This window comes from Euleptes europaea, chromosome 12 (genome assembly GCF_029931775.1).
Source record: "Euleptes europaea isolate rEulEur1 chromosome 12, rEulEur1.hap1, whole genome shotgun sequence".
Taxonomy (NCBI): Eukaryota; Metazoa; Chordata; class Lepidosauria; order Squamata; family Sphaerodactylidae; genus Euleptes; species Euleptes europaea.
Window position 1 is genome coordinate 2,998,238 of NC_079323.1, and position 20,227 is coordinate 3,018,464.

The window sequence follows — 20,227 nt, forward strand, 5'->3', positions numbered from 1 at the left end:
TAAACACTCTGAGGTGTTCTGCTGCGTTTTTATTTATTTCAGGATGTTATTCTACGTCCCAGCCTGTTTATGTAGTTCAAAACTAACTATACATTTTTAAAAGCGCACCGAGATCAAAATAATGTAGTCTGTATACGTGTGTGTATATATGTATATATATAGTGTGTGTATGTAAGATATATTGCATATTTTGTGTGTATATACTGCACACGTCGTGTGAGCGAAAGAAAAATATCTGTACAAAATAAACACTCTGAGGTGTTCTGCTGCTTTTTTCAGTTCACTCCAGTCTGTTGGCCGCGGGGCCGTTGCGTCCTTTTAAACTGACGGTGGGGGTGGGGTGGGGGGGAGACACACATTCGCTCTCTCTCGCGCGCGCGAAGGAAAAACAAACACGGCGCGTGAGGCGTTTCACTGCCGATAAATATTAATGAGGGGGGGCTAGTTTCCCCCGTTCTTCTGAGTGGGCGTGGCTTCTCCTCAAGCTTACATAAAAAGGCGAGAAGGGGGCGGGGCCCGCCAGGCGGCCTCGCCGGCGACAGAAAGGGGCGGGGCCGCCCGCGGCCCCCTGGAGGGGGGCTCATGACTATGGATCGGGTGGGCGGGGTCTTCGGGCCGCGAGAAGATGGCGGCGGCGGCCACGGCCTCGGCGGCGTTGGGCGCCCGGGCGTGCGTGTCGGCGGCGTCGCCGCTGCTCCGACGGGGCCGGGGGCGGAGGCGACGCCCCCGGGGCGGCCGCGAGGAGAGGCGGGACGAGGCGGCGGAGGCCGGCGGGCCCGGGTGCTGCTGCCGCGCCTGCCCGCCGGGGCCCGGCCGGCCGGACAGCCTCGGCCGCCGCCAGCAGCAGCCGCCGCCGCCGCCCGGGCCTTCCTCGGGAGGGGAGCCGCCCACGCCCGCCCCAAGCGACCGAGGTGCTGCGCTGCGTGAGTGCTGCGCTGCGTGAGTGGGGAAGGCGCGCGTAAGGCGTGGGCGCGCGCGCGGGGGCCCTGCCTGCGTGTCTCTCTGCGTGCCCCTGCTGCGGGGGCGGGGCTTGGAGATGGGCGGGGACCGAGGGGTGGGCGGGGACCGAGGGGTGGGGTGGGGGCGAGTGTGGAAGGGGCTGGCGCGTGTCTCGGGGCGGGGAGATGGGCGGGGCGAGTGTTGGGCGGGGACCGAGCCGTGGATGGAAGTATTTTTTCACACAACGCATAGTTAACTTGTGGGACTCCCTGCCCCAGGATGTGGTGATGGCTGCCAACTTGGAAGGCTTGAAGAGGGGAGTGGACATGTTCATGGAGGAGAGGGCCATCCATGGCTACTAGTCAAAATGAATACTGGTCATGATGCACACCTATCCTCTCCAGGATCAGAGGACCAGGCCTATTATATCAGGTGCGGCGGAATACAGGCAGGATAAATGCTGCTGCAGCCATCTTGCTTGTGGGCTTCCTTGAGGCACCTGGTTGGCCACTGTATGAACAGACTGCTGGACTTGATGGACCTTGGTCTGATCCAGCAGGGCCTTTCTGATGTTCTTATGTGGAGGAGGAGGGTGCACGTGTGGAAGCGGCTGACGCTTGTCTTGTGGCAGTGTCTGCTGGGTTTTTTTCCCATGTGTGGCAAGGGGGCGGGCTCTTCCTGGGTTGCGTTCACACATGTGCTGTCCACTGTCGATGCATTTTGCAGCTGGGTTTTACTGTGTGAAACTGCAAAATCCACTTGCAAACGATTGTTAAAGTGCATTGAATGTGGATTGAAGGTGCGTAATTAAGTAAGTGTGAAATTGCCCTCTGTGTGCATGTGACTGTGTGCATGGAGTAGGGGTCTCTCTGTGTGTGGGGGGGGAGGTAGCTGTGGATTTCCTGCATTGTGCAGGGGGTTGGGCTAGATGACCCTGGTGTTCCCTTCCAACTCCAAGATTTTATGTTGTCAGCAGGATTTGAACCCAAGTCCTTGCCCATTCTGGTCTGATACTGTCACCTTCTCCACACTGCCCATACAATCTATAACCACTTTCTAAAAACACTTGGGTGCCATGGCACCCAGGGGCACTGCATTGGGGACCCCTGGTTTATTGGATATCCAATTTGGTTGATTGTGTTGACTCACTTTACGTAATCCTCCTTGAGTCCTTGTGAGAAAGACGGACTATAAATAACATGAATAAAGTGCTTCATTTACTGAACATGTGTTTATAGGAGGTAACCAGCATGGTGTAGTGGTTAAGAGCGGCGGACTCTAACCTGGAGAACCTGGTTCGATTCCCCACTCCTCCACATGAAGCCTGCTGGGTGGCCTCAGGCCAGTCACCGTTCTCTCCCAACTCTCTCGGCCCACGTGGAGGCAGGCAATGGCAAATCACCTCCCGTCTTGCCTTGAAAACCCTACGGGGTCACCATAAATGGGCTGTGACTTGACGGCACATGCTAACACACACAGAGATGGCAATAGTAATGTTTGTAATAAGAAAGGTGTGTGATTCCACGTGTTCAAAATCACGTTTTCCTAAGTTGACTCACCGCTTGTTCATTCTTAAGAAGTCACTACCGCCTTGTGATCTTGTGTTCTGAGTCATTAATATGCGTTGTGGTTGTTGCTTGGGCATGAAAAGTGCGTGGTCATTAACTTAAATAGTTTTAGGCTTCTTTTCCCCCAAACGCCGAGCTTCTGTGCAGGGGGAAAAAGAGGTAGCTATCTGAATATGGTAGCTAGGAGCCCCATGGCGCAGAGAGGTAAGCTGCAGTACTACAGTCCAAGCTCTGCTCACGATCTGAGTTCGATCCCAATGGAAGTCGGTTTCAGGTAGCTGGCTCAAGGTGGACTCACCCTTCCATCCTTACGAGGTCAGTAAAATGAGCACCCAGCTTGCTGGGGGTAAAAGGAAGATGACTGGGGAAGGCACTGTCAAACCACCCCATAAACAAAGTCTGCCTAGTAAACGTCAGGATGTGACATCACCCCATGGGTCAGGAATGACCTGGTGCTTGCACAGGGGACCTTTATCTTTTTACCTAAATATGGGTTGTTTGATGCTAGATGGGCTCTCTGAATATATCATACCTGGGGTTAATTAGGAGTGTAGTCCATGCAAATATGTTCTGGGGGCTTCTTTAAACTCTTAGAAGTGTGCATGCTTTAGTTTTAATTCTTGTGTTGGTCACTGTATTCTTAAGCTTTATGGACTTTGGGTTTGGCTCTTAGGGGCAAGTGAGGTGTTGTGTGAAAGACTTGGGGACATCTAAAAAGAAGCAGGAATGTGATTTGGAAGGAAAACAAACAAAAACAGGAGGAGAGCTAAAACCTTCTGCTCATTCTCCCCCCCCCCGTTTTCTCTGACTGGGGGTGTCAGAGGTACACTATTTTCTCCAGGATCAGAGGAGCAGGCCTATTACCTTAGGTGCTGTGGAGCACAGGCAGGACAATGCTGCTGCAGTCATCTTGCTTGTGGGCTTCCTAGAGGCACCTGGTTGGCTGCTGTGTGAACAGACTGCTGGACTTGATGGGCCTGGGTCTGATCCAGCATGGCCTTTCTTATGTTCTTACACATTTGCTGTGGTTGTAAGAAAAATATCTACGCGAGTGCAGGGAGCAGAACCGAGCTGTGCGCTCCACCGTATGTGCGGCTGTTCCCTTTTTATATAAGCTGACATGAAGAAAGTAGATGCCTTTGAAATGTGATGTTGGAGGAGCATTTTACAGATACTGTGGACAGCCAAAAAGACAAATCAAGCCTGAATTCTCCCTAGAAGCTAAAATGACTAAACTGAGGTTATTGTACTTTGGTCACATTATGAGAAGACAAGAGTCACTGGAAAAGAAAATCATGCTAGGAAAAATAGAAGGCAGCAGGAAAAGAGGAAGACCCAACAGGAGATGGATGGACTCCATCAAGGAAGCCGTGGACCTCTGTTTGCAAGACCTGAGCAAGGCTGTCAAAGATAGGACATTTTGGAGGACATTGGTTCTTGGGGTCGCCATAAGTTGGAAACGACTTGACGGCACATAACACACACAATGTTAATGATATTGCTGGGTTATATTTTCACCCATTAAATTTATTTTCCAGCCTAGTTTTCAAACATACATTCTTGCCCTTGATTTCAAGTGGAGTTATGGAAAGGAGGAAGACCCAACATGAGATGGATTGACCCTATAAAGGAAGCCACGGCCCTCCATTTGCAAGACCTGAGCAAGGCTGTTAAGGATAAGGCGTTTTGGAGGCCCTTGATTCATAAGGTAGCCTTAATTCAGAAGAGACTTGGCAGCCCTTAACGTACACACACTTAAGCTGCCTTGGAGACCACTGGTAGAAATGTGGGGTATAAACCTTTTAAAGGACTAAAATAAGTGTCTTAGTTTGGCTGGGCCACTGAGCAAGGGTGGCTGGAGGGGAACGGGATGTAACCCTGTGAATGAAGCCAGGGAGTCATCCTCCACTCTTGCTGAATGTCCGAAGAGTTATTTGGGTTGCTGCTCTCACGGGTGGTTGAAAAAGTCCAGGCTTTTTTGTGGGGAGGGGGCTCGTGCCTAGTGACTGGCTGAGGGTAGAGCCAATTCACACGTTACAAAGCCCTGGTGTCCCCTCAGGTGTCCGTCTCAGGTCTTCTCTGGAAAGTTGTCTGCTGGCTGGTGGTGGTTTTGGAGTGCCAAGCTGGCTTCCTTTGTGGGTTAAGTTACCCTGAGGGTGGAAATCATGGCTGATTCTGAGATTCATGAGATTAGAGAACTGGGTAACCTGTTAATAGCTCAGTATGAAAAGACTGTAGTTAGAAGGGGAGGAAATAAACTGTAGTGCTGTACTATCAGTTTGATTCTTGGATATGAGAGAAGAGTTGGTTTTTATATGCCGATTTTCTCTACCTTTTAAGGAGACTCAAACCGGCTTACAATCACCTTCCCCCCCCCACAACAGGCACCTTGTGAGGTAGGTGGGGCTGAGAGAGAAACTGGTTGAGAAAGTTGGCATATGAAAACCAACACTACTTCTTACCAACTGGGTCCTGTCCTGCATGTCTTTTTTTTATATAATTTTTTTATTATTTTCCTTCATTTAATACATCTATATAAAAATCAACATTTAACACTAAAATTTGATAAAAATAATAAAAAATCTATAAAATAGCTATAATAAACTTATAATGACTTCCCCTCCACCCTCTTCCACCTACAAATAAAGTGTACCTGCTTTTGCTATTTAAACTAATCCCCCCATTGATTAATGAATATGTATAAATATTTACTTATCGTATCTGATGTTATTCATTAAATATCTTATTATGTTCGTAATACAAAGTATACATGAGAGATTAAATCAAATAATATCCTTTAAACAGTCCCATTAAAAAATAACTTTCACAATAATTTCTCCATGCCTCCCATTCCCCCCAAAATTGTACATTGTCATTCTGATTTATCAAAGCCGTACGTTTCGCCATCTCTGTCAATTCCAGCATTTTATTTATCCAGTCTTTTTTGGTCGGTATCTCATCCATCTTCCATTTAGCTGTGTATATCACCTGTGCAGCCGTGGTGGCATATATTAACAAAATCCGATGAGTAATAATAGTGTCCGGTATCATGCTCAATAGCATCATTTCAGGTGTTTTAGGAATATTTTGATGTAAAATCAGCCTTATTTCATTGTATATCATCTCCCAAAATTCCTTAGCTTTTTCACAAGTCCACCAAATATGATGAAATGTTCCTACTTCTTTATTACATTTCCAACAGTTTGGTGACATTGTGGGAAATGATTTTGCTAATTTCTTTGGTGTTAAATACCATTTATACATCATTTTATATATATTTTCTCTTAACAGTTGCGAGGATATGAGTTTAAAGTCTCTTGTCCATAGCCTTTCCCATTTTTGCAACATTATATCGTGGCCCAACATTTGCGCCCAACTAATCATAGTTGGTTTTATTCGATCTTGTTCACAATAAAGTTCTAACAATAGTTTATACATCCTAGATATTAGATGGTCATTTGTATCCAGTAAAAGTTTCTGTAAAGTTGATTTGGTTTTAGAAAATCCTATTTTCAGATCTTGTTGAAAGACCAAATTAATTTGGTAGTACTGGAACCAGGTCAATAAGTCTTTAACTTCTTCAAAGTCTTTAACTTCTTCATTTTTAACCTATCAAGATCTTTTGAAATGGGAAGGTATAAAATGTTCACTTAAAGTGAACATTTTATACCTTCCCATTTCAAAAGATCTTGATAGGTTAAAAATTGGGCAGGTCTTAATGGACGTAAAGTTAACATTTCTTCTGTTGAAACCCACAACTGTGTTTTTACTTCTAGTAGGTGTTTATATCTAGTCCATATCCTATAGAGAGATGATTTAACCATATGTTGTTGGAATGATGCATGAGATTTAACTTTATTGTACCACAAATAACCATGCCATCCACGTCTATTGTCATATCCCTCTAAATCCAATAATCGTGTATTTTTTAAATCCATCCAGTCTTTCAACCATACTAAAGCGGCCGCTTCAGCATATAATTTAAAATTAGGAAGTGCAAGTCCACCTCTTTCTTTCAAATCAATCAAGTATTTATATGCAATCCTTGGTTTTTTACCTTGCCAGATAAAATTCATTAAGTCTTTTTTCCAGGTGTTAAAATATTTTACTTGGGATATAATGGGAAGATTTTGAAACAAAAATAGCAATCTTGGTAATACATTCACCTGTATTGTCGAAATGCGGCCTAACAGGGACAAGTTCTTATTTGTCCAAATCATCATGTCTTTCTTTATCTCTTCCCATAATTTAATGTAATTGTTAGTAACCAAGTCCGCATTCCTTGTAGGAATCCAAATTCCCAAGTATTTTACTTTAGTCGCTTTCTGCCAGCCTGTCATTGCAATAAAGTGTTTTTGTTCTGAACCAGAAACATTTTTAAAGATTGTTTGTGTTTTCTCTTGGTTAATTTTAAATCCTGAAACCTTGCCATAAGAGTCCAATATCTCCTTCAAATTAATTGCAGATTTGTTGGGGTAATCCAAAATCAGTAATAGGTCATCCGCAAATGCCCTCACTTTAAATTCCTGTTTATTTATTTTTAACCCATTTACTTCCTGCGATTCACGAATCTTACAACATAAAAATTCTAAAACCAAGATAAAAAGCAAAGGAGAAACTGGACATCCTTGTCTCGTCCCCTTTTGTATATTACATTCTCCAGATATTGATTCATTTACCAATATTTTTGCTTGCTGTTTAGTATATATAGTGTCTATGCCTCTTCTAAATTTTTCTCCAAAGTTCATTACTTCCAAGGTCTTTTTCATATAGTCCCAAGAAACCATATCAAACGCTTTTTCTGTATCTAAAAAAACAAAAGCTGCTTTATGTTGAATACTCTGTTCATAATACTCCAAGGCATCCAAAAGTACCCTAACATTGTCTTTAATTTGTCTTCCAGGGACAAAACCTGCTTGGTTGTTGTGAATCAATTCAACAATAAATTTTCTGATTCTGGATGATAAAACTGAAGCATAAATTTTGTAATCCACATTAAGTAACGAGATAGGTCTATAATTAGCCACTTTTTCAGGATCTCTTCCAGACTTATGAATCAATGAAATAAAAGCATGTAACCATGTTTCTGGTATATTCCTGTATCCATTATTGAATTACAAAGCATCAAAAAAGGTTTCATCAGATGTGATTTAAAAGTACGATAAAATGCAGCGGTTATTCCATCTGGTCCTGGAGTTTTGTCTATTTTTTGTTTATTAAAGGCTTCTTCTAATTCCTGTTTTGCAAAAGATTCATTTTGTTTAGTAAACATGTCCGGGATTTTTTTCTCCATGTTTGCTTCTTGCAAGGGTTCTTTAAGTTTAGATGTTGCAGATGACGGTGTTTGAAATGATCCAGATCTTGGACGGGTTGCAGACATTTAAAAATTATGCCTTGTTTTTAACATTTATTTTTAAGTCTTAGAAAGGCATTTCCACTATGTGGGTAGACTAATAGTCCATACTGAGCATAACCGCTAAAATATTTTCACCAGAATTATCCATAAATAGTAAAAAATAGCTTTTAAAAATTTTAAAATACCAGCGAGTTCTTGAGGATGCTCTTGGTCGGCAAGTATCAGGCTGTCCTGCATGTCTTAACGTTCAAATTTGGTACAGTCTATAATGCTTTCTCATTGGCAGGACATGATGTGTGTGGTGTGTATCATGGGGTTTTTTGTTCAGAAGATTCCTTCGTGAGTCTTCCTGTGTCCCTTCCAGGGCCCTGCCCTTCTTGGCACCTGAAAGCCAAGGACTTTATGAGTCCTAACTTGTCGCCACACCTGCCTCGTGTTGAACTCTGGTGAGTTGTGCCCTTGCTTCACCCTGCATTTAAGGGCCAAGTGAGTTGGTCGAGGGCGTTCCCCAGGTGACGCTGGAAAATGGCTGTCATTTAGGGTGGGTTCATTCCTTATTTAGAACCAGCACGCCGTTCCCTCTGTAGCATCATGACCATGTGTGTCCTGCGTTTGAAAATAAGCGTGCCCGCTTCATCTTGGAAAGGCTCCAGTCTTTCAATGCATTAAAAAAAACTGTAGGGTATATGGAAATGTTTTTAAAAAGCCATCTAGAGAGATGGAAAAGAATGGGTTAGCAAATCCAATTTTGGCAGCCTTCTCCCATCAAGTTGTACGCGTTTAATCGCTGACACGGGAAAATAATCTGAATTCTGGTGGCTCTTCGGACGACTTTGTCATGAATTCCTCTGAAAGGCTTCTTTGATTCCGGAGAGTAACTTGCCCGGGCACGTGTCTCGCAGAAGTGGGTGTGACTTCCAAAGCTGCTGTTAGAAATTTTACTAGGGATGCGTGAGAGGCAACGAAACCTGTGGGAATGTCTGTCTACCTTGTTTGCGAAGCATGATTTGTGGTTCTGCTGTGGAATGCATTAAGCTGTGCATGCAGCTAAAAGCCTACTATTCTCATACCTCTGACGTTTGGGTGTTCTGGAGGTGAAGGCCTGCTTTTGCTTAACTTCTTTTTTTGGCACACGACAGTCAACTGGAGGCATTTCCCTGTGGAAGGGAAAACGTAGTACGTATTGAGCACTTCTGGGCATTCTGAGTGCCTCCCTAACTCAAAAGGCTTTAAACTGTTGTCTGTAGATGTGCTATTTTGCTAGCCCTCATGTTTTACGCGTGATTTTTGTGATAAAATAGACGCGAAGGCCCTGGAATTTGGGTGCAGGACCGCGGAACGATTAAGCTACATGCCCTTCCGGACTGTGTTTTGTGTTTTACCTCTTTCCGTCGCTCTCTTTTCTCTGCAGACTTCATATTCAGAGCACCCATCACACTGAACAAGCCGGGCGAGCTTCACGAGGAATACCGAAGCCAACTGCGGAAGGTAATGCTGTCGCGTATAGTATTAAATCTACTGCAGTCTTGATGTCTAAGGCAGTTGCTAGTAGCAACTGGCATGTGTCAGCCAGCAAGTATTTGGCTCCACGCCGAAGACAGCGTGCATTCTGCGTTCGTCACTTCACAGTGCTGAGTAACAACTCGGAGAGCCAGTGGGGTGCGTATGTCCCATTTTTAAGCCTTTGGCATCCAGGCTTTCTCCGAATCCTGTTTTCATTTTCTGTTTACGAGTCTAAAAGGAACATGAAACACTGACTCCTAAGCGTCGAGGCTTTTATAAATGTGGCTGGGGTGGTGGTATCACAGAATTCTTAACCGTTTTCCTGGCCTGGTTTAAACAGCCTGCCTCTCTGGCCTAGAAGGGCACGAAGCATGCCTTTTCCTCCCCCATCATAAGGAGGCTCATTAGGACGAAAGGAGAACTCTTCCCATAGAAAAGCGGGCGGTAGCTGCATACCCGTTTTCCGTGAATTTGATCTGAACCGGTAAGAGAATGCTAAGAGGTTACATAAGGTGCCGTGCAGCGTTTTCCAAACTTGTTGGGAAGGATTATAGGATAGAGCAGCAGCGCTCTAGGGAAACTGGGATTAACATGAAAAATGTTTCAGGAACGAAGGCTTCCGTGGACCAGTGATCCGATTCAGTATAGGGTAATACAATTAAACTTTTAAGAAAGAGGATGTAGAAACTGAATTCCTGTGTGTGTGTTTTTTTCTTTTTTTAAACTGCAGTAGGACTTTCATGATGCGGTAGTTTCCTCATACGACTTCTGATTATTTCCGTTGCATCAAATATGAGGGTAAATGTTTAAGGTTCCTGGAACTCTGACTGTGCCACATGTACGGTTTGGAGATGGATTTTTTTTTTGGTCCGCTTCCTATTTGGCCCCACTGGCCCTTCTCTCTTCCTCTTTAAACTTAACTGGCAGATCCAAGATATGCATTCCCTCTTTTCCAGCGCGTACACACCCTTTCTGAACTACTTCTGGTTGGGAGGGAGCGGGGCTCGGGAAAACTAAAGTTCACTCCAAAAAAAGAAGAGATTTTCAGTGCCTAAATTCTTCTTTTGGTCATTGCCAAGCCTTGTGGTTAAGTGTTAAAAAGCTGCTGCTAAAATAATTACTTGCAGCTGACTCATGTAAAGGTTCCAGAAATGGCAGATAAATTGCATGGTTACTTCACTGCTAATAACAGCAGGGTCTGTAGCTCAGGAGTGGAGCATCTTGTCACGCACATTCACTCACTGGCGGTGCCAGTTAAAGGATCTCGAGTATTGGGAAAGATCTTATTCTGCCTGAGAGCTACCGCCACTCAGAGTAGGTGTTATTAAGCTAAAAGGGTCTTTCTTGGGATAAGACAGCTTCATATGTTCGCTATCACTACTTCTGTGGCTGATAGTACTTAAAGCAGGGGTGTCAAACATAAGCCCTGGAGGCTGGATCTGGCCCTTTGAGAGCTCTTATCTGGTCCGCTAGCCAGCCAAGGCAACCCCCCCCCATCCCAATCTTTGCTGAAAAACTGGACAATCTGTCAGAGGGCCCGCTGTCTTTAGCTGCTTTCCCTCACACAAAGGGTGCCAAGGCCTTGAACACATGAAGCTGCCTTATACTGAATCAGACCCTTGGTCCATCAAAGTCAGTATTATCTACTCAGACCGGCAGCGGCTGTCCAGGGTCTCAGGCAGAGGCCTTTCAAATCACCTACTTGCCTAGCCCCTTTAACTGGAGGTGCTGGGGATTGAACCTGGGACCTTCTGCATGCCAAGCAGATGCTCTGCAAACTGAGCCACAGCCTTCACCCTGAGCAGCTCTGCTGGCAGGTTCTTTCTCCCACTGGGCCCTATAGATCGTCAGCCCTTACCAACGGAGCGGGCTTTAACCGTTGCTAATGATCTGGAAGGAATTAAGGCCCACCAAATCATTACAGGCCCCTTAGAGAAGGTGGAGATAAAGCCCCCTAGTTACATGATCTGCAAGAAGGATATTTGTTGAAACCCCATATTTATTTGCAAGTAAAACTGCCCTCCACCATTCCTTGTTTCTAGCTGAGAGATGAAAAGTTGCAGGAGGAGAGAACTCCGGAGGATTTTATTCACAAGCTGATTTTTGAGGACGCCGAGGCAGGGAGGAGAAAAGCAGAAGTTCAGAAGAAGGAGGAGTCTTCAGCAGTCAAGATGACACAGGAGCACGTGAGTGACTCATGGCTGTGATGTGCGCCTTTGCCAAGGAAGTGGCCGTATGTGTGTTCTCCCAAAAGACATCCTTGTCTCTGCTCAAATGGAACGGGGTCCTGGCACACATTAGAGGAGACAAGTGGGGGCCTGCGAAACCCGCGGGGGGATCCCTCCTCCTATTGCTGAGCCTGCTGAGGCCACCCCCCATCCTGATCTCGGCTGGCGGGGCTGCAGGGGGCTCGCCACCCAAGGAAGCCTCCCTCCCTCCCCGTCCTGATCGCATAGGTGACTGTCAGTGTCCCTGCCAGTCTGGAGCAACTGACTCTGGGCCAGCAGGGGATCCTGGCAACTTCCAACAATAGCGTGCATTCTCTGTGCATGCTCAGAGAATGCTTTCTTTAGTTTTGGGGGGATTTAAACCCCCTGTTGTTTTTTTAAGGTTCAGATTTTTCTGCAGACCTAGGGGTCCCCTAAGTCTGCAGAAAAATCTGTTGGGGGTGAGTGTGCCCCCTCTCTGAGAATTTAGGCATCCTAAGGCAGGGGGCACACTTGGGAATTAGATATATAGATAAGAAAAGAGGTGCTTTAAAGAGGAGGCAGAAGTCCTACCGCCCCTCTTCCTACTGCCCCAAAGATCTCTAGGTTGTCTGATAATAATCTACTGGTGGTCCCTCGCCCTAAGAGTGTGCGGCTGTCCTTGACCTGGTGGAATGCTCGGTCTGGTGACCTCAGGGCCCTGCAGGATCTGAAAGAGTTCCGCCGGGCCTGCAAGACAGATCTATTTCGCCAGGCCTACAGTTGAGGGCAGCCGCGGGTATTAGATCTGCTGGCCTCCCTACCCCCCCCTTTTCCAGGCTACATACTATATCAACAGAGTGGGTGGCCTGCCGCCTATCTCGGTCAATATGATTGATTGGAATTTAGGTGCCATCTGCAGAATCAGAGGAACATGCCTACTATATTAGGTGCTGTGGAATACGGACAGGATAATGCTGCTGCAGTTGTCTTGTTGGTGGGCTTCCTAGAGGCACCCGGTTGGCCACTGTGTGAACAGACTGCTGGACTTGATGGGCCTTGGTCTGATCCAGCAGGGCTTTTCTTATGTTCTTAAGGCTTTAATAGGGGAGTGGACATATTCATGGAGGAGAGGGCTATCCACAGCTTCTAGTCAAAATGGATACTAGTCATGATGCATCCCTGTTGTTTCCAGGATCAGAGGAGCATGCCTATTATATGAGGTGCTGTGGAACACAGGCAGGATGCTGCTGCTGCAGTCGTCCTGTTTGTGGACTTCCTAGAGGCACCTGGTTGGCCATTGTGTGAACAGACTACTGGGCCTTGGTCCAAACCAGCAGAACCTTTCTTATGTTCTTGAGGAGGAAAGGGCTACCCATGGCTGCTAGTCAAAATGGATACTAGTCATGATGCATACCTATTCTCTTCAGGTCAGAGGAGCAGGCCTATTACATTAGGTGCTGTGGAACACAGGCAGGACAATGCTGCCACAGTCGTCTTGTGGGCTTCCTAGATGCACCTGGTTGCATCTGTTTGGACAGACTGCTGGACTTGATGGCCCTTGGTCTGATCCAGCAGGGCTTTCTTATGTTTTTATGAGCCTTAGTCCTAGGTGAATTTCCTTCAAAGCAAGCCCCATCAGATTTATGAGAATATGCTTTCAAGTGTGTATGTTCAGAGTCTCAGCACCTGGACGCATCTGCACAATACCTTCTTGTGCAAGGTCTGGGAACAGAGGAGGAGAGTGAAGTAGCCTCTTATCGGATACGGACGAAATAAGGATATGTATGGGACAATCTTTAATCTGGGTTTAAATCTGCTTACTGCTGACAAATTCATAACTCTGTTCAGTATGTACATCCAGCGTTACCACTCTGATCTTTTGGGGGAGTTCAAAATATTGTGGAAAAAGAAGTGTGTTGCCAGAGCAGGACTTGTTCACAAAATGTCTTCTAATTTCCCCTTGATTTAACTTCAGTTTCCTGAGCGTCTCTCCGATTCCGAGAACGAGGAGCCATTCCAGGGTAAATCTGGCCATCGGTCGGCCTTTGTCTCCAAGGGGAACTCCTACTCGCTTGCGCTGTTGACAGGGTGAGTCCTGGGCCTGGCTCGGCAGGCAGGCAGAAAGGAGTTATATGTGTAGGCAGGGGTTATGAGCACAAGCAGGTGCGTTCATAAGAGACCCAGGTACTGTCGTACATGAGAAAGGTTGTGTGTACATTTGTGTGGATGTATTGTGGAGATTGAGGCATAGGCCATTTATGCATGGCTGTTTCCTGGCGGTCACCCTGCCGACTGCTTCGGGGCTTCGCTTTGATTATGCCCTCATTTTCCAACTGTCAGAGGTTGCCTCGCTCTCCCTGCATTTGTGCTTAGCCAGCATCCAGAAAACACTGGGGAAACGTGTGGGGAAAGCGAGGCAACCTCTGACTATCGGAAAATGCGAGCATAATCAAAGCGAAGCCCTGAAGCAGTCGGTGGGGTGACCGCGATGAAACAGCTATGCATAAATGGCCGTAGTCTGAGGAAAGGAGGTCTTTTCAGGGACTGGCAGGATGTAGATTGTGCTGCATAAAGGAACATCTGGAAGGAAGTTTCTAAGCAGCATTTCGTTCACCTGTTTTCAGAGGCGTTTTGATAGCTACAGGGACCGGAGATGCTCTGGTTCTGAAGGTTTCACAGCCCCTTCATGATCCCTGGGGAAAGGGATAGGAGGGCAAGAATGTCTTGTGCTCTCTATAAGAAGGTGGTCTTCTCCAAGCTGGAGATGCAAGGGTTAAAGATGATTGTGCCAGACTGCTGTCAAACTATGTGCCTGGCTCCCGTTCCCCAGCCTGCATAAGCCGAGTCCATGTTGGTCTCCCTTCCGCCTACACGTACAACATGATTATTGTGCTCGTTATGTCTTCTTTCTGAGGGGTACCCAGCCTTTTCGAGCCTGTGGGCAGCTTTGGAATCCTAACACAGGGTAGTGGGCACCATGTTGTTTCTAGGTTCCAAAATAGGAGACCAAAAGACTGAGGAGTAGTCCAAAGAGCTTTAAGAAGCAACGGCAACAGGTTCACGCAAGCACTGTCCTCTAACTGAATTGCCTACTTGAACACGTGACCTTAGGGAAGGTCTTCAAATTAACACACTAGACCAGCGGTTCCCAAACTTTAGTCATGGAGCACTTTTCAGGAGAGAAATTCATCACGGAGCACTAATTTTCACCTAGCACCTATATACTAAACTGAGTGACAGTAGTATTTTTCTTTTCAATCTCTTCATGGAGCACTAGGTGATGTTTTGCGGAGCACCAAATGCTCCATGGAGCACGGTTTGGTAACTGCTGCACTAGACAAGTGGTTCCCAAAGTTTTCGGGCCACCGCTCCTTGGTTCCACAAACTCAACCCCAGCGCCCCCTACCCTATCCTATAAAAAGCATTATTCAAAATAGGGGTTTGCATGACACACTAAAGACAAGAACAATAAAATTTCAAAACAGTAACCATTAATTGCATATCTATTCAAAATCAAATTAAAACTTTTTAGTTGAAATTTATTCAACAAAATTGATGAACTTGATCCAGTGGTACCAGCTCTTTGAAGTCTAGGGAAAAAATCTGATAGTTTCCACCAAATTTGCCAGCATGGTGCCGTAGCTTGATGTATTGTAAATTAGTGAACAACACAGTTGAAGGGGCCCACCTTTAGCACCCCCTGCTGCCCCCTTGCCTCTTAGTGCCCCCCTAGGTAATCCCACCACCCCCAAGGGGTGGTACTGCCCATTGGGAACTGCTGCACTAGGCTAACGTAAGGGAATATCTTGAAAAGATAAGTTCTGTCACAACAGGCACAACCGCAAAAATGGCTACTGCCGGAGACAGAGCCAACCGCAATGTCAAGGAGTTAGCTTATGCCTAATACCCTTCAACATTTGGTGCAGAAGCTCAGTTTAACAGGACGCCCTTCTTAAATGAACACATAGTGACGCAGTGAAGATCCTTGTGCTGTAACGGTAGCTGATGGCGAAGCTACGTCTAAAACCCTGCCCAGCCAACCAGATTTGCCAGTGGCCAGTCAGAAGCCCTGTTGAGAAAAAGCCCCGTCGGGTCCTGCACGCTTTCTGCAAATATTTGGTGGGCACTGTGGTACCTCAAGGACCCTGTTCTATTTGAATAGCAAGATATTGGCTTCTTAGTGGCTTTTAATAAATTTGTTAATGCTGCAATGTAATAAACATAACATATTTTTTTTTATATATATATATATATCTGTAGAAACTTGGGCTCCAAAGTAGAAAGGAGCCAGAGTTGCAACGACACTCTTCGGGAGAGGTCTAAGAGCAGACAAAGATCGACTCCTGTCAGAACAAAGGTAACTAGCAGTGTTTTTTAATCTGCCGCGGAAACCATCTTGGGCCTCTATTGCCTGGAAACGCCCTGCAAAGTGTCTTTGATTTCACTAGTAGAAAAGGGCAAGAGTTCAGTAGCACCTTAGTCTTTCTGTTAGTCTTTAAGGTGCTACTGGACTCTTGCCCTTTTCTACTGCTGCAGACTAACACGGCTACCCACTTTGATTTCACTGTGTGTGTTGACCATGTTGGTTTGTTACGTTAAGTCAGTGCATCTCAACAGATTAGAACCATAGAGTTGGAAGGGACCTCCAGGGGATCATCTAGTCCAGCTTCCTGCACAATGCAAGAAATTCTCAACTGCCTCCCCACTCACACCCCTAGTGACCCCAACTCCATTTCCAGAAGATGGTTTAAAAAAAAACCTCTAGGATCCCTGGACAATCTCCCCAAAAGGAAAATTGCTTCTTGACCCCAAAGTGGCAATGGGCATTTCTCTGGGCATGTAGGAAAGGGCCACAAGAGCCGAGCACTGGCTCATCTCTTCCAGCCCTCCCTCTCATGATCTGCTTAGGTTCACAAAGTCAGCATTGCTGACAGATGGCCATCTAGCCTCTGCTTAAAAACCTCCAGGGAAGGAGAGCCTGCCACCACCCGAGGAAGCCTGTTCCACCGAGGGACTGCTCTGACTGTCAGAGTAGACAGTACTGGCCTCAATGGTCTGATTCAGTATAAGGCAGCTTCATGTGTTCAACATGCGACTCAAACAGAAAACCCAAGTTATGAGTTCATCAGAATGGCAGTGCAAGTCAGATCAAAATTAAAGTTAAAATGCTTATGCCTCCTTGCAAATGGTGGCAGAGATATTGCAATCCCCAGTTTGAATAAGTAATAAAACATAAGGAGAGCCCTGCTGGATCAGACAAGTGAGGATCCATCTAGTCCAGCATCCAGCCTCACACAGTGGTCAGCCAGTTCCTCTGGTGGGCCAGAAACAGGGCAGAGAGACTGGGGCCTTCCCCTGATAAGAACCTCAGAAGAGCCCTGCTGGATCAGGCCAGTGAGGGTCCATCTAGTCCAGCATCCTGCCTCACACAGTGGCCAACCAGCTCCTCTGGAGGGCCAACAACAGGGCACAGAGGCTGAGGCCTTCCCCTGATGTTCCCTCCTGCCACTGGTATTCAGAGGCTGATTGCCTCTGAATGTGGATGTTTGTTTTAGTCACTATGGTTGGTAACTACTAATAAAGACCTCTCCTCCATGAAACCTGTCTAACCTTTTTTTTAAATCTAACGTGGAGAGTGAAATGGGTGCCCCACCTACCTCCATGGAAAAGGGTTAAATTCTGTTATGATAGATGGGTGGACCACCACCTCCACAGCATATCATGCACATTTTGTTGCATGACCTGCTCATTTTAGTGTGTTTGGTTTTCCCCTTAAATTTAAACAACGCAAGGGAAATACATGCCTAATTTTTTCACAAGTAATATTCCAATAAAAATAATTTTCACATAAAGATCTGAACTTGTTTGAATATAACATTTAAACTGCACTTGACTTATTTTTTCCCCCAGTCAAATATTTCAGTTCAATTATTTGTTGCCTTTGGGGGATATAATGAACACTTTTAAAGTTTTGTTTTACTTTTAAAGTTTTGTTTACCAAACGTACTGAATCAGATCACACTCTGTTGAGGGCATTGGTGAACTTTCCGGTTTCCAATGAAATGTTTTGGCAATCCCATATTACTCGACAGGGTTGCTGTGAGCCAGGGGTAAACATGTTCTCCAGTTGCATCACCACATGCTCTGTTTGCAGCTCACCGTGACCCAAACGTTTCACCCTGGGCAGCATAAAACAGGAATGAGCTGGCACATTAAAAAGTAGATTCAATCCAAAAACTAATCTGTTGAATCATGATGGGAATGGGACACTCCCAACTGTTGTCAAAAAGGCAAAATGTAAAACCAAGTGCAGTGTGAAAAGAGATAAGCAGGTGCAGTAGTAAGTTGAGGAGATGATGTACAGGAAATCAGTGTTTGTATGGAGTGAGATGAGCAGGATCTTTAGCATCTACGGTGTGGTGAGAATTCCAGGCCCCTATTAAGCCCTGGGAATTTGGAATGGTATAGTGTAATCTGAGCATGTCAGATCTCAGAAGCTAAGCAGGGTGGGCCTTGGTTAGTACTTGGATGGGAGACCACCAGGGAAGTCCAGGGTTGCGACACAGAGGCAGGCAATGGCAAACCATCTCTGCTTAATCAGTTGCCTTGAAAACCCCATCTAGGGGTCACTATGAGTCAGCTGTGACCTAATGGTATTTTATACGCGCACGCACACACACAGAGATTAAACCCTGGGGGAGGAGGAATTGTCTTGTATTTTTAAATGGATTCTAATTCAGCAACTTTGCGTTAGATTCTCCCTTTGAACTTCCCATAGTAAGGGAACTGCCATTGCTCTGAGCTATGAAGATGGTTTCAGAGGACAGTCGTGTCAGTCTGCAGTAGAACAGCTGGGTTCGAGTCCAGTAGCACTTTAGAGACCAATAAAATCTTTTTTTGTTGGTCTCTAAGGTGCTAATGGACTCGAATCCAGCTGTTCTGCCTACTAATTTGCATTTGCTGTGTTAATTGGCATTTTTGCTGACTTCAGCACTTCTTTTTCACATTATATTTTTATGTATTTGACGTTGTTAGCCGCTGTGAGCCCAGCCTCGGAGGTTGGGATAGAAATCGAATAAATAAATAGTAGTCTGACACAGTAGCACAGGCCCTGAAAACTGTCCCTTGTCTTGCAGGTCAACCTGCTGATGAGTGTGTCCACCCCCGTAGCTGGCGTTCTCTCGTCTACCCAGAACAATCGTTGTCTCTCCGCCCCAGACTTGACAGCAGACAAGCGGGCAGGTCTCGGTGCTGCCACTTCGCTCTCCATCCTCCCAAAGCCCGAACGGTCCATCAGCCCGGAGAGCAACGACAGCATCTCGGAAGAGCTCAACCACTTCAAGCCCATCGTCTGCTCGCCGTGCACGCCTCCAAAGCGGCTGCCCGACGGCCGAGTCCTGAGCCCCCTCATCATCAAGTCAACTCCGCGGAACCTGACGAGGAGTCTACAGAAGCCGACCACCTACGAAGCGAGTCCCCGGATTCTGAGAAAATGGGAACAAATACTTCAGGAGCGTCAGGTCAAAAAGACCCTCTCCAAAGCCACCCTGACATCTTCGGCCCCGGAAACGGGGGAGGATTTTCCCGATCCTAACGTGAACATCATCAAAGAACTCCCGCACATGTCCAATGACTTTTTGGCCCCAAAGAGCATCGTGCGCACACATGCCGAGTCAGATTGTTTTCCTTCCCCCTGCGGAGCAAAACTTGAAAGCTCCGACAGCATCAAGAGAGACGCAGAGGCGGCGGATGATAGCCCTGCAGCCTCAACGGGCAGAACCGTCGAGGCCACCCACCACGCCAGAGTGTCTGAGGCCTCCTGTCAGAACTCCGCCTTGTTTCTGGCTGGCTCCGGTCTCAGTGCCGACGCAAAAATGGGAACACGGAAAGCGATTGGTGTCCACGCGGCCTTTCTGGAGAACGGTACGCTTGGGCCCTCCGTCAAGGCTGCAGGGAAGAAGCAGCTTAAATACCTGAATGGGAGCGAGCGGAGCAACTTGCCGAACGGCATCTGCCCGGAGAGGGTCCGTGGCGAGGAGCCTGCCTCTTTGCGATGGGGTCGGAAGAGGCAGTGCAAAACGAAGCACTTGGAGCACAGCTGCTCTGCCAAAAGACTGAGGCAGGGGGTGGCTGAGCCCCTCCGGAGAAGCCAGGCACAGCAGAAGCGGCAGCAGGAAGAGGAGGACCGGCGGCTGGCATTGCAGCTCCAGTGGAAATTCGACCGGGAGAACAGGAGGGTGGCCAGGCGGAAAGGGAGAACGGATCACTATTTTTTGCGCTCAAAGAGCACCGTGGGGGCCAAATAGAGCACTTGCCAAAACAACATTGCCTTCTCTGGTTAAATGTGAGGTCGAGCCGAAGGATCTGGGCAGGAAGGAGAGCCGCTGGCGTATCCTGCCGCCGGCATATGCATTTCGTTTGGATGGTTGTGGCGTTCAGTCCAGTTCATCTGGGAGCCTGGGCCTCTGTGCAGGTCCGAGCCAGGATCTGTCCCTCTTCCTGAAGCTGCTTCTGATCCTATACATTTCGCTCATGAGAGCACATTCAGCGGTTTGCTTTCTAGGAAAAGGCACCGAGTCAGAAGGACCGAGACCCGCGTGGACTGCCCCTTTGCACCAATGTACAAACCTGTTTACCAGAACCCTTGATTTAGCCAGGTCTGGTTTATCGAT

At 46.6% G+C, this 20,227-nt stretch overlaps 1 protein-coding gene across 1 annotated transcript; it reads left to right on the forward strand.

The window, feature by feature from the left end:
• Positions 1–625: 625 nt before the first annotated feature.
• On the forward strand, positions 626–19,885 carry RNF169 (ring finger protein 169). The gene is made up of 6 exons (XM_056858822.1): positions 626–939; positions 9,165–9,351; positions 11,409–11,552; positions 13,531–13,643; positions 15,816–15,912; positions 18,692–19,885. Exons 1-6 carry the CDS (start codon positions 626–628, stop codon positions 19,859–19,861), a joined length of 2,025 nt encoding a protein of 674 aa, XP_056714800.1. The 3' UTR covers positions 19,862–19,885.
• The last annotated feature ends 342 nt before the right edge of the window (positions 19,886–20,227 follow it).

Bases quoted from the DNA above. Each gene is read 5' to 3' on its own strand.
- RNF169 (XM_056858822.1), top strand. From the start codon at position 626: ATGGCGGCGGCGGCCACGGCCTCGGCGGCGTTGGGCGCCCGGGCGTGC. The intron at 940-9,164 runs GTGAGTGGGGAA...GTGATAAAATAG, and splicing joins CTGCGTGAGTGCTGCGCTGC to ACGCGAAGGCCCTGGAATTT. The intron at 15,913-18,691 runs GTAACTAGCAGT...CTTGTCTTGCAG, and splicing joins CGACTCCTGTCAGAACAAAG to GTCAACCTGCTGATGAGTGT.